Source organism: Juglans microcarpa x Juglans regia, chromosome 5D (assembly GCF_004785595.1).
Source record: "Juglans microcarpa x Juglans regia isolate MS1-56 chromosome 5D, Jm3101_v1.0, whole genome shotgun sequence".
Taxonomy (NCBI): Eukaryota; Viridiplantae; Streptophyta; class Magnoliopsida; order Fagales; family Juglandaceae; genus Juglans; species Juglans microcarpa x Juglans regia.
This window is the reverse complement of record NC_054602.1, coordinates 4,815,077-4,829,770: the sequence shown is the minus strand read 5'-3', so window position 1 is coordinate 4,829,770 and position 14,694 is coordinate 4,815,077. Positions and strand designations below refer to the sequence as shown.

Below are 14,694 nucleotides of genomic sequence, written 5' to 3'. Positions count from 1 at the left end.
AAGAAATACATAAAATTTACGCCCCCTAAAATTGTATATAATTAGTAATTACTAATTACACAGTTAGAGATACGAGACCGCGGATAAGCACAAATATATAGGAGAAGAAATAAATTAATAGTACCATTGATCAATTATTAATAGTACCATCAGAATTGGCCGGTCCAACATTCGTTTCTAGAGGTACTTATAAGAATAAGCCAGGTCACAAGGAAAATAGACGTTCATGACTCAAAGGGAGGAATCCAGTTATACTCTGTCTTTTTTTTTGAAAGATAGTTAGTACTTTTAATTCATTTCAAATCACAGATCCTGACATATTAATTAAACCTTACTAGCCCATCAGAATGGCATATTATATATGTGTTATACTTTCAACATTGTGGACATTAGGTTCCGTTTGGAAGTTTGATTAAATTGAGATCAATTCAATTTAATCTAATTTTAAATTAAGTTTAATATTTAAATACATAATTATGAAATCACTAAATCTATCTAAACTCAAAACCTCTAATTTACACATCCACGAGACTCATAACCTTTTTTCAACTCAACACGTTTTTACATGTATGAGACCCACAACTTTTTTTAACTTCTCATAAATATATCTAAAACTCATCTTAATATCTAAACATATGTAAATTCGTCTTAGGTGGGCTTACAAAACTCACTTTACTATCTCAACTCACTACTATTCATAAAAAATTTAATTCATTTCAACTCAGCACAATATCTAAATAGGCCTAATTTGTAATTAGTTGTCACCCACTTATTCATGAATCAAATGGCTAATATTGTGTTATTTTTTTCAATAATTTTCTGCCGTCCCCTTAAATATTGAACCTTTGACATCATATATATATATATACACACACACACACACACTCCCTTTCACTGCCATAAAAAATATTCATGGTCACATCTTAAGAATGCATGATCATGTTATGTATATTATACATGCAAGTAGAGTAATTATAATTGGCAAAACCAGTGATAAGCAATAATTGAAGATGATGGGCATTTGAGGGGCTGAAAGTCTCTTATAAAAAGCTTTAAAGTGTGTGAAGGGAGTTATTCTTTGGGTTAGATCTAAGCCTAGGCCCAGGTCTAAGTCCAGACCATACATGGGAGTCGGGCCGGGCCATGTGTACATCAAAGGTCCAGATCAAGGGGATGAGTAGATAGGAAAATATCAAGGAAGACAGCCTGGAAACCACTAACCAACAGATAAATGTGCTTGTCAACTGAAAATATCACCACCTATGCATGACAGACAGAGAAGTTTAGAGAGAAAGTCACGCTGCATTGATGAGATGTGAGAAACTTAAAGAAGAAAGCATGCCGCATTCAATGCAATCTAAAGCTCGGAACACACATGTCAAACCTAAGTGCCTTATAGCACGGCGAGTAGGCGACATAAATATCCGATCTCCTACAGAGCAATGCCCCACTACTATGGAGACTAGACCAGTAAGTATAAATAGACGCCTCCTGCAACTAACAAAAAAGTTAACATTTTACATACATTTCTACTGATTTCTCTCTTCATCTCCTACATCAAAATTAACTTGAGCATTAGAGGTATAATGGACCTCGACATCTCCATCTCCTCATTGTAGGGAAGAATCTGAGCATTGTGTCCTGAACACTGTCAGCATGGAACCATCTAGGCCCGCGAAACAGAACATTAACAACGGGATCCTTTCTGTATTTGATAGATCAATAAATCTATATTGACCCAAGAAATGTAAACACACTTTGGCACTGCTAGAATGGACGATCGATGGACATGTACATGCTCCTGGTTGTAGATTAATACATGGTCGAAATGCATTTTGTTATAAGCATATGCCTGATTCCCTACTTTTAAAGTAGTACTACTTGCATAGATCATTATTGTTTTTGCTTAAACTTCAATTATATATTCCTTATATCAAGGGGCCAACGGCCAACCTGCAATATGTGGTCAGATTTTTCGGGATGGTTCATAGGGAAATTACATGCATGGAACAGAAAAAAAAAAAAAAGAAAAAGAAATTTGGTGGCCAATGTCTTAAGCATATTTGTATTAAAAAGTTTACATATAAACTTCCTCTCAAATGTTTTTCAATCATTACGAGACTGAGCAGCGTTTATAGATGACATGAACCATTTTGAATTCCAATTCTAATTCTATAGTCCAGCCAAGGATTTGTTTGTTTCTTAAACTCATCTCAACTCATTTTAATTTATCATTACAACCTTTTTAAATTTCAATATAAAATATAATAAACAATTTAATTTTTTCAAATATCAAAATACTTAATTCAACTCAACTCAGTTTAACATCCAAACGTAATCTTAAATGTTGAGCCAAACTCAGTTCTTTATGAATAGTAATGAGTTGAGTAGTAGAGAGAGTTATGTTGGGTCTATCTAAACTGAGTTTAAAGTGTGTTTGAATGTTAATATGAGTTTAATACTTTTTATGAGAAGTTGAAAAAAATTGTAGGTCTCATGTATAAAGATGTGTTAAGTTAAAAAATATTATAGGTCTTACATGTAATGAGGTTTTAAATTGAGATGAATTTAATAATTTGAGAATTTAATATTTAGATATTAGATTTAGCTTAAAATTAGACTAAACTCATCTGAATCTCGTAATCACACACAATCTTAATTAAATATTAAGACAAATAAATTATTAAACTTACTCTTTCCGTTTAATTTTTTAAGACAATTGTTGATTTGACAACAAGGAGGCCGCCTTGCCGGCCTTAAAGTTCTGTTTATTAATTTTTTTAATAAAGTTGCACGTGGTATTATTAAGTTAGTAAAGAAAACAAACAAACGATTACAAGAACTGATCAAGAGATATTATTTACTCATTAAAAATAAAAAAAGTAAATGTTATTTATATACGTATCTATCGACGTGACGTGGCGTGGCTGTATCATTATTTTTCATGGAAGTATTTCTTAATCCATACCCCTCAAAAAGAAAACGTGGACATGTAAGATGCATGCGTGCAAAATAATAACACTACTGTCCGGCCAGCTAAAAGCTAAGAGATCGTTTTCTTGCTCTATGGTCCACACTGACTGATCGATCCACACGGTGACGCACGCAACTCATGTCTATTTAAACAGGCCAGGCGATCTCTGAAGCTACAACACTTGGAAATGGCCACTTAATTCTTCTACCAAGTTCCCACCACAGCAAGCCGGTACTCGATGCCCTCTGTTTGAGACTTCTCGCTCGCTCCATCTCTGTAGTCTGTAACTAACCGATCGAGATGGCTGACCTGAAATCTCAAAATAATGTCATTTTAGCTGGCCAACTCCCGAAAACTCTGGAGGATTTTGATCCTCCAAAGAAACCCGGAAGGAACATGTATGCTATTGCTTGTGCTACTTTGGCCTCCCTGACTTCCGTCTTACTGGGTTATGGTCAGTGGTTCTGCACTTGTTGAAGATAATTATAAGCCTATTTTTAAGTTTACTTTTGCGTTTGTTTTCATTGACGTTTCGTTAGCAAAGTATCATACTCCTAAAGAAACGAGTTTCCATTTTCTCTCCAGTTTTCTTGGAAGTAATTTTCTCTGATGTTTGGAAAGTAGTTTTCTAAATATGTCCGCTTATGTTGTTTCAGATATTGGAGTAATGAGTGGAGCAATAATATACATCCAAAAAGATCTCAAAATTTCGGACTTGCAGGTCGAAGTCCTCGCCGGGATACTTAACCTCTACTGCCTCATTGGTTCCTGCGCAGCCGGCAGAACCTCCGACTGGATAGGCCGCCGCTACACCATCGTGGTAGCCCAAGTCATCTTCTTTGTCGGAGCTATCCTCATGGGCTTGGCCACCAACTACGCCTTTCTCATGGTTGGCCGTTTCGTTGCCGGCGTCGGCGTCGGTTTCGGGCTCATGATTGCCCCAGTCTACACCGCCGAGATCTCTCCGGCCTCCACTCGTGGTTTCCTCACCTCCTTCCCTGACGTACGTATGGAGCACGATAATTATCTCAAAGATATTCCTTCGTTGCATTCCAAAGTTTTTTTTTTGGTTCCAAAGTACTTTTAAACCGCATCTAATCATCTAAATGCATCAATGGACTCTGAATCTCTTTCATATAAACTTTTCTATAGAACATTGACGAGATTCTCTCGACGTGTTTTTGTACAGTTCTTCATCAATGTTGGGATATTGCTGGGGTACGTTTCGAATTACGGTTTCTCTAAGCTCCCAACTCATTTGGGTTGGCGGCTGATGCTGGGCGCGGGTGCAGTCCCTTCTGTTATACTCGGCATCGTCGTTTTAGGCATGCCAGAGTCACCAAGGTGGCTGGTCATGCAGGGTCGACTCGGTGACGCGAAGAAAGTCCTTGGTAAAACCTCAGACTCCAAAGAGGAGGCCGATACAAGACTAGCAGACATTAAAGGAGCAGCTGGTATTCCTGAAAATTGCATAGACGACATCGTTCCGGTGCTTAAACAGAATCGTGGTGAGGACGTTTGGAAAGAATTATTCCTCCATCCTACACTGGTGGTTCGCCATGCCTTAATCGCAGGCGTAGGAATCCATTTCTTCCAACAAATAACGGGTATCGACTCCGTAGTTTTGTACAGCCCGAGAATCTTTGCGAAGGCTGGAATCGAGTCGACGAACGACAAGCTACTCGCGACAATGGCCGTTGGGTTCACCAAGACCATTTTCATCTTGCTGGCTACGTTCTTGCTGGACAGGATCGGACGGAGACCCTTACTCCTCAGCAGTGTCGCCGGCATGATTTTTTCTCTCGCAATGCTCGGAACAGGCATGACGATCGTCAAACACTCGGATACAAAATTAACGTGGGCAGTGGCTCTGTGCATTTCCATGGTTCTAGCATTCGTTGCTTTCTTCTCCATCGGGATGGGGCCCATCACTTGGGTATACAGCTCGGAGATCTTCCCGTTGAGGCTACGAGCTCAGGGCACCAGTATCGGAGTGGCGGTGAACCGGGTGGCGAGCGGGGTCATCTCCATGACTTTCCTCTCGCTGAGCCGCGGAATCACCTTTGGTGGGGCATTCTTTCTCTACGCATCGATTGCCACGGTATCATGGTTCTTCTTTTACTTCATGCTACCGGAAACACAAGGTCGAACCCTCGAGGACATGGAGGGGTTGTTCGGAAATTTCGGATGGAAGTTCGCTGAATTCAAGAAGAAGAAGCAGCAGCAAAATCATGACCTGAACAAGGAAGTCAGTAATGGGAATGACAGAGGTCAAATTCAGTTAGGTACTAACGGGCTGACTTAATTAGATTAAAAGGGTAAGTAAATATGTTTCTTCGATCAATCTTTTCGAAAAAAGTAATATGAAATTTACATTAAAAAAAATTTAATAATATATTTCATTTTTTTTTTTTACAAAACGATTAGATAATATTTACGGATTGTACGTTACATTATTATTATTATTATTATTAATTAAGTTGAATCATCCCAGTTCTTATGAATGATTTTTTCTATCTCATCATTTTAAAAATAAAGATACATGTAAGGTCTCACTGACACAAGTGGAGTGCTGGGCAACAAGTTGATAAAGTGATCATGTGTCTTGTCAAGTGGCAGCTTTTGTAGTTCCCCAAAACATCAGAAAATTGGCTTAACAAGCCCCTATATATGCTCATAAATCTGTTCCCCTTCAAAACCTATTTTTTCCTCCAATAGTTGAAGCAATAGGCCTCTTTTTTCCAACTTGTTATATTTATTTAATCCCCTCCAACTCAATATTGTTTGTAGGGCTCAATCCCTTTAGTTTAGTAGAGTTAACACCTTGTTTAAATTCCATGTTCAGGTCTGAAAAATTCCACAGTATAGGTCCCAACTCTTTTAATTACTGCACTTCTAGTACCATATCACAACCAGCCAGCATTAGAACATGTACTTCAGTGAAAAAATTATTTCCCTACATCCTGAACCTCAATTTAGGACATTTTCCTTCACTGCATAGGAATTCTTAATTGGCTACTTTGACCTTAACCCTGTCCTCAATTTTCACAAAAATGTCCCCTTTTTTACCACCATTGGGTCTACAAAATTATGTGTACTACCTGAGTCAACCAATATCACCACCTCCTAGTCTTTCACCTTCCCTTGAAGTCTCACGGTTTTAGAATTTTAGGAATCTAATAAGGCATGTAAGGAAATTTATGGTTGGATATTAAGGTTTTAGGCTTCTCCAACTTCTTCCTACACATGGTTTTCCCTTGGGTTGCTCCCTTCCTCCGAATCCTCCTCTAGTTCCTCAATTAGGAACAGTTTAGGGTTAGAGCATTTGTGATTTGGGTTCTATTTTAAATCACAGTAGTAATACAATCCCTTGTCTCTCCTATCTTTTAACTGGAATGAGCTTTTTTTTCTTTATGGGAACTAAGGTTTTGGGAGATCCTTTTGGGTTTGTGTTTGTGTTTGGGTTATTGTAAGGATTTTTGGTGATATGCCTTCTAGTAAGGGCAGCAGCCCTTTGGAATTCCTCATTGTCACTCCTAAATGTTCCTATTGGATTTTTGCTAAGCTGTATGCATGCAATGAGCAAGTTTTCTGGTTTGAACATGTTTATTGGTAGCATTACATCATCATTGAGGCGACTCAAGAAACAACTGAATTTGTAAGACTCAGATAAACCCTTCAGTTTCTTTGACAGAGCCTCAAACTTGGACTTGTAGTCCTCTACACTTCCTAACTGCCTTAAACGGGTTAAAGATTCCATGAGATCATCATATGAACTAGGTCCAAACCTAGTGAAAAGAGCTTGAGTGAATCCTCCCACTGGACCAAGTTTCTAGACTCCTCTAAGTCTTAGAACCAGATGAGGGGTTGGCCCTCCATATGGAATGATGCCAATCTCAGCTTATGTTGTGGTAGTGTGTTGTAAAATTTAAAGAAATGGTTAGCCTTATAAAGCCACCTGGTGGGATCTTCCCCTTTAAAACTTAGAAAATCTATGAGTGTTGACCTCAGTATTGTTTCTCCTCTAGAGTCCAGAGATTCTTCTCGGCGGTGACGGCGGCGGCGGCGGTTAGAAGTCTCCTATGTTGAGAATTGTGGTTCAGCTTCTGCAGCTCAACACTCATCGCAGCTAGCTATTGCATGATAGCATTAGATTGGCGTTTTAATGCCAACATTTCTGTTTCTACTGTTTTGAATTAAGACTGTTGATCTATTGAGATTTGCCAAGCCATCCTGTAATTGACTTAATCTTGTATCGTATGCCATAGTGAGCACAATGAGATCAAAATCTCTAATGCCAGACTTGTAAAACACAGTTTGCTGAAAATGAAAAATTAAGATTTTACTCACTTAGAGGGTGAGAATCCTCCAGAATACACGAAAAAGAGAAGGAAAGAATTGGATAGGAAATTGTATTTGATCGTAAAGTAATTCTTCAATGCCTTGTTCTCTGGCGTTTACAGACCTTATAGCAACGAAATCCACTAACAGCTTGCAGTGCATCAACCAATCACAATGCAGGACTCATAACCAACTAAAAGGATAAAATGGACATAAATCTAAAATAGACAATTAAACAAAACACACTTGAGTCGTCTAAGGCTTTACAATTAAAGAAAATAACTGGATAAAAGGGCCCAACACAAGATAACGGGTCCAGCTTGCTGTATCCGATTCAAGCCTTCTGCGCCCTGGCCCACGATAAGTCCAAATTACTCCTCAGCTTTGCTATGCCCTAACGTGTGTGACAGAAGCCTCACTCTTTAGGACACATAACCCGGTATTTTTTTTTTCTTTTTCAATTTGAATGTTTTGATGTTTATATATATACTAGTAAGGGCAGACACGTGCATTGCACGCGTGCCCAATTGAAAACATATGAAAAATTGATTACTTGTCAATCCACAATAAACAACAAAATGATAATTTAGATTTATACAATTTCTTAATTTTAAATATTAATGGATAGAGTTTCATCTATATTTTAAGATTTTATTTTTTATCATAAAAAAAATCATATTTGTTATGTGCAAAATATTGATAACCATAATATATAAATCTTAACTACAAATGGAGTACAAATTTATATTTATATTTTTAGAATTTTTTGTTGTTGTTTACAATACATATTATAACATGATCTACATAATATTTATAATTATAATATAACGACTTACAAGAACCAAGTTACAATTATGAAATGTATGCATGCGATCGACTTTATGTTGAAAACGGTGCCGGGTGAGGAATGGTAGTAGAAACTATCACAATGAGATTTCAAAAAATCTCAAAAAATAAACAAACAACATTTTTATTATAATCTCAAAAGGGAGATTTTTCATAAAAATAACATTTTTCATTTTATTTTTAAACTACTTTTTTTTCTTTTTCTTTTATCTTTCAATCCAGCCTGTTCGTGTTTTTTAATTTTTTTTATAACAACGTGAATTTTATTTTTTTGACATTTTAAATTCTTAATACAATTTTATGTCATGTATCTAAATAAAATATTTGCTAGTAGCTAGCTTTACAAACACATAACAATGAGTTTTTATATCATATGAAGCCCAAAACAAAGAAGATAAAGCGGCCCAATATATCTAAGCCCCGAATCATTCATGAAGCCCAACCCATCGACCAGCCCAAACCACAAAACAACACTGTTTTGAGGAAAAGTCATCCAGCCTGAGCAACCCATCCCAAACCAATACGGCGCCGTTTTAAGAGAAAAAACCCATAACTCAATGCCAGGCCGTATAAATTCATTTTCCTCCCGTCGCCTCTTCCAAATTCTTCTTCTCGTCTCTCTACCTCCCTCTTTCTTCTTCCCGTCTCTCTTTTTTTTTTTTCTCAACTTTCTTCCTCTCCTTATCTCGCCTCTTCCAGATTTTTCTTCCCGTCTCTCTCTTTCCCTCTTATTTTTCTCACTTTTTTTCTTCTCTTTCTCTCGTCTCTTCATATCTAAATATCTAAAGCTCTAATTTATCTCCAACTCTGCATATTTTTCGCAACGACGACCCTCTCTCGTTAGGGTTTTACACGGATTCTCACATTTCGGTTGCAAGGTCATGTTTTTTTTTCGAATACTTACAGATCTGGAGATCTGTAAAAAACTGCTAACTCTGCATTTCTTTGTATTTTCTGATCTTTCACAAGGTTCTTTTTCGCGACCCTACGAATTCAAACCTCCATATTTAATTTTTTTTTCGCTTGTTGTATGTTAGTTTGTTCTTCCTGATCTGTGTTGTTTCTCTCTCTGTGGTTGTTTCTTTATTTCGCATAAATAATTTTCTGTCAACTCACACAGATATAAGTTTCTATTTGAAAGGTTTCATTTTTTTGTTTTGTTTTTGACTTATGTTTTTGTGTTCTGGGTTGATTTAGTGATTATTTTGGTTGCAGGGTTTTTTTTTTTTTTTTTTCAAATGCTTACAAATCTCTAGATTTGTTTTTCGGATCTGAAAATTTTAATATTTACCTCTTTTTGTTTGTATATACATTTTTTCACTTTTGTTTGGTTCGATATGATATTTATTTGTTGTTTTATTACTCTTAGGTTATATGTTTCAGATCTGAAAATTTTTTCTTCTTCTTTAGGTTAAATGTTTCACTTTTCTTTGTTCTATTGTTTTTATTTCCCTAAAGATCCGAACATATCTTCACACACTTGAAGAGACCATGTTCAGATCTGTGTTCTCAGTTTTTCTTTTTTAGATTTATGTTTATTTCTTGTTTTTGTGGAATCGTCTGAAAGGAGTTCTCTTAAACTTATGTATTTATTTTTTAGATCTATTGTTCTTTTTTTTTTTAATATATATTGTGCATGTTTATTTGTGTTGTGCATTTTTTTTATGTCTCTCGTTGTCTTTCAATATCTGTCTCTTTGATGACAGCGGCCTGTCTCACATTTATAGTCTCCTTCGTCCAACAGAAATGATGAATATGGCATACATTGGTTGCCACTTCACTATAGATCTGAGAATTTTTTGCTTCAAATCTGCTGTCCTATATATTTCGATTTCATTTTGTTATATTTATTTTTCGGATCTTTTTTTTTCTTTCTATTCTGAACTTGGCGGATCTAGACATTTCAGTTTAGATCACAAAAATTTTACTTCAGATGCATCGTTTTTTGTGTTTATCTTCATAAATTGGACATATTCTAGATCTGAAAAACTTTGATTGAGATCTGCTATTGTATAAAGTACATTTTTTTTTCTATTTTTTCTATTGTGTAGATCTATAATTTTGATATTCTGTTTTGGACCTGGAGATATCTTCACATTTAATTCCAGATCCGAGTGGTTTCACTTCATTTCCCTCCGTTTAATTTTTTTTTCTTTATAAATTTCAAAATATTTATACTTTTAACTCTAAATCTGAGAAGTTATGATTCAGATTTGTTGGACTACAAATTTCCTTTTTTTTTTTTTTAATTATTTCTTTGTTATTGGTCGTAAACTTTTGTTCCTTCATTTATTTTGTTTCCTAGAGAACTTAACAGATGTTCATGGATCTCAACAGGTATTCTCTACATCTAAATGATTTTGTTTGTTCTTTTATTTTAGAATCTGTGTGTAGAAGTACAGTTTTTTTTTTTTTTTTTTTTTGTACATCTTTCGATCTGTTATTTATTTATAAGACTTGTTATTATCTCAAATCTGAAATCTTAGATGTTATTGTCGATGGTAATATTATTTGCTTCAAATGTGCAAATTTATTTATTCTTTTTTGTTATTATCTTAAATCTGAGATGTTATACCTAAGATGTAAATCCAAATATTTATATATTGCATATAAATAATGAGTGTTATATATAAACAAAGTGAGTGCATCTATATATATTATATAACATTTCATTTATATATTGCATATAAAGCACGACCCACTCTGTTTATAGATGTTTTTTATTTTTTGTTGCTGTAATTTCTAGTTTTTATATTATCATTCGTAGTTGTACTTTTTTTTAATTTGCAATTTCTGCTTTCTTTGTCACGTATTTGTGTATTATGTTATGAATTTACTTTATAATTTTAGATAGTAAGTATTGGGTCTGAAATTATCGATGCTAATTTTTTTTTTAGTTTGTAATTCAATTTTTTTTAAGATGAATGTGTACTATTTCATTAAAGCATAGAAAAATTTATAGTTAACCGAGCACAATACAAACTGAAGTATACCTAGTGGATTCCGAAATTCACAACTAAATTTAGATTTCTTATTCTAAATATTAATGTAACTTTTTATTGTTGTTCAATGTTATTGTTGATGGTAATATTATTTGCTTCAGATGTGCAGATTTATTTATTCTTTTTTGTTATTATCTTAAATCTGAGATGTTATACCTAAGATGTAGATCCAAATATTTATATATTGCATATAAATAATGAGTGTTATATATAAACAAAGTGAGTGCATCTATATATATATTATATAACATTTCGTTAATATATTGCATATAAAGCACGACCCACTCTGTTTATAGATGCTTTTTATTTTTTGTAGCTGTAATTTCTAGTTTTTATATTATCATTCGTAGCTGTACTTTTTTTTAATTTGCAATTTCTACTTTCTTTGTCACGTATATGTCTATTATGTTATGAATTTACTTTATAATTTTAGATAGTAAGGATTGGGTTTGAAATTATCGATGCTAATTTTTTTTTTTTAGTTTGTAATTCAATTTTTTTTAAGATGAATGTGTACTTTTTCATTAAAGTATAGAAAAATTTATAGTTAACCAAGCACAATACAAACTGAAGTATACCTAGTGGATTCTAAAATTCACAACTAAATTTAGATTTCTTATTCTAAATATTAATGTAACTTTTTATTATTGTTCATTTGTTTGACTATTTTTTTTATTTATTTCTAACAATTAATTATTACATATAAATAAATAACTGAAGATATAGTCAGAAATATTTAGTTCAGAATAATGAACATAAGAAAAGGGAAAAATGAGCATGAAAGGACATACCCGAGAAACTGTAGAGCTGAGGATCAAATTTAGAACCCGAAGAAACAGATCTGTGAATGTTGTAACGGGAGCACTCTATTTATAGTAGGGAACGAAGCGGCAAGCGGTGAAAACGGTGAATCCTATAAAACAAAGCCAGAATGTGATAAGATCAAAACTGTAGGAAATAAAAAAGATGAATATGATTTCTTTGCATGGTAGAAAGCGGTGGAAGTGGTGGAAAACACTAAAAACAAAATTCACAATCTAATATAAGTAAAACAGTTGAAATTAGAGAAAAAATAATAATTCTTATACAAAGCGTTGGAAGCGGTGGGAAAACGGGAGAAAAGAAGTCCAGAATCTTATAGAAGCTAGCACAAACGTGCGCACGGGAAAGAAAAAAAAAAGCAGGGGTAATTCTAGAAATAAAGAAAAAGAAGGATAAAATTGTAAAAATGAGAGTAGAAGAAAACAGAAATCAAGGATACAATGGGAAAAAAAAATAGAAAAGTAGGGGTAATTCTGGAAAAAAAGTATTGCACGACAAAAGGGGGACAGTAATGGAAAATAAACTGAAAAGCAGGGAAAAAATCGGAAAAAAAGATGGACGACAGCTGCTTATAGCCGCTTATTACATATAAGATATATATATTTTATATATAATATAACAGAAACATTCTAATAAATAAGGTTTAGAACGAGCTTGGGTGGGAAAAACATATTGCAGAAGTAATAAAGTTGAGAAAGCGACAACTAAATTATATAGGCAATTTCCTTGAGCTGAAAGGACCTAAGTACATTTGTCTCTGTTATAAATAATAAATAAAAAAAACCGGGTTCCGGGTTTAAAATCCGGTACTGGACCGGGTGTACTAAGGTTTTGCAACTCTGGGTCAGGAAAAAAATCGTTCGGATGAACAGTTCTAGAAACTGAGATAAAAACTCGTTTTTACTGGATTTTTAATACCATGCGGAGAATGATAAATCCAGCGAGGATAAGTGATTGGATCTAAATATCCATCTAAAATCAAGAGATCGATCGTTGTGTATGGCTTTGTGGCGTTTTCATCCTTTCCAGCATTTCTTTATGTCAATAATTGGATATTGGCCATGAGTCGATGACTAGCATTCTTTTGTTTTCTTAAATCACTCTGATCTTTAGCTAAACACAGAACTGACAGTAGTAGAGCTAGTGGCTTGGTTCATGACCACTTTCATGAATACTCTGCAAATATTCCCAACAGAACGACCCCTCTAATTATACAAACCTCTCGATCCTGTCTAACTGATCGGGATGGCTAACCCAAAAACTGAAAATAATGCCATTTCCGAACCCCAGAAGAGTACTATTGTGGACTTTGATCCGCCAAAGAAACCAAAGAAGAACAATTATGCTTTCCGTCTTACTGGGCTCCTCTTGCTGCTCTTATTTATAGCATCCCTTTTACTTTGTATTTGCTTTTCTGGTTGATTAAATTAAGGAGTTTTTGTTGGAAATAAATTTGTTTCACTTTTCTTTTATTAAAGAAAATGAAAGAAAATTGAGATACGGTTTGGACAGTAAGTTGAAATGAGATGAATTTAAATGAAAGTTAAAAGTTAAATAAAAAATTATAATAATATTATTTTTTAATATTATTATTATTTTAAGATTCGAAAAAATTGAATTGTAAAATATAATAACGTGATTATGTTAATCATGTTTTCTTTAAGTCTTCATTAAATAAAAATTGTTAGAATAAAATTTTTTAATATTATTTTATTTTAAAATTTAAAAAAATTAAATTATTTATTATATTTTATTTAAAAATTTAGAGAAATTATTATGATTATATTAGATAAAATTAAATAAGTTAGATCAACTAATTATCAAACAACTCCTAAGTTTTTGTTTGACTTCCGCCAACATGTAACTTCAAACTTCTTATAGTTTGAACGACCATTCAACTCAGTTTGTGAGAGAGAGATAGATTTTGGGTCAAACTGCTCTAGTCTCCGTACGTGTATACATATTGGGCCATTCTCAAGCCCAAAAGTGAAAAAAGAAAGTGAGAAAGATTATAAGTTTTGGATGTTGAACTGAGTTGAGTTGAGTTGAGATAATAAAATATTATTAGAATATTATTTTTTAATATTATTATTATTTTAAAATTTAAAAAAATTAAATTATTTATTATATTTTATATTAAAATTTAAAAAAATTATAATGATAAGTTGATATGAATTAATTAACCAAACGAAGCAATCTCTGTACAATAAAGTGAGTTTTCTCAGACCATTTCTAAATACTTTCTTCAGAATATTTTCAGAGCTTTATTATATGATATAGAGTGGAAATTCTTTGGTATATACGAATATGTCCAAGTGTCGGCTTCTTGAGGAAGAGTGGGCCGAAAAGGACAAAACCTCTGTTTTTGTTTTGTTTTGTTTTCTGGGGCTCCTAATTTTTGTTTTCCTTAAAAAATACATATAATATTTATTTTCTATTAGTGTTATATTTTTCTCCTTTAAAAAATATTGGAAGGTTTTAATAGGGATCGGATCGCATTCTAATTTCTCACTTATATTTTGATTAATCGAAAAAAGAAAAGAAAGTAAAAGACCACAAAACAGAGTGTGAAAACCATGATTCTACTACCTACCCAAAATGTCACCCATCTCTGCTGCTTCTGCTAAGAGAAATAAATATCAGACTCTGAAAAAATCAACCTAATAATACCTTCACTTGTTAAGAAAAATAAAAATGGCAATGGAAGAT

General features: G+C 33.7%; 1 protein-coding gene across 1 annotated transcript; it reads left to right on the top strand.

Moving 5' to 3' along the window:
• The first annotated feature begins 3,259 nt into the window (after positions 1–3,259).
• Positions 3,260–5,292, top strand: LOC121264286 (polyol transporter 5-like). The gene is made up of 3 exons (XM_041167402.1): positions 3,260–3,428; positions 3,631–3,977; positions 4,164–5,292. The coding sequence occupies exons 1-3, from the start codon at positions 3,275–3,277 to the stop codon at positions 5,277–5,279; spliced, it is 1,617 nt and encodes a 538-aa protein (XP_041023336.1). The 5' UTR covers positions 3,260–3,274; the 3' UTR covers positions 5,280–5,292.
• Positions 5,293–14,694: the final 9,402 nt, after the last annotated feature.

What these genes read in the sequence shown, in the direction of transcription:
- LOC121264286 (XM_041167402.1), top strand. Translation starts at nt 3,275, where the DNA reads ATGGCTGACCTGAAATCTCAAAATAATGTCATTTTAGCTGGCCAACTC. An exon ending in TTCCGTCTTACTGGGTTATG is followed by an intron (nt 3,429 to 3,630) that starts GTCAGTGGTTCT and finishes ATGTTGTTTCAG; the next exon opens with ATATTGGAGTAATGAGTGGA. An exon ending in TCCTCACCTCCTTCCCTGAC is followed by an intron (nt 3,978 to 4,163) that starts GTACGTATGGAG and finishes GTTTTTGTACAG; the next exon opens with TTCTTCATCAATGTTGGGAT.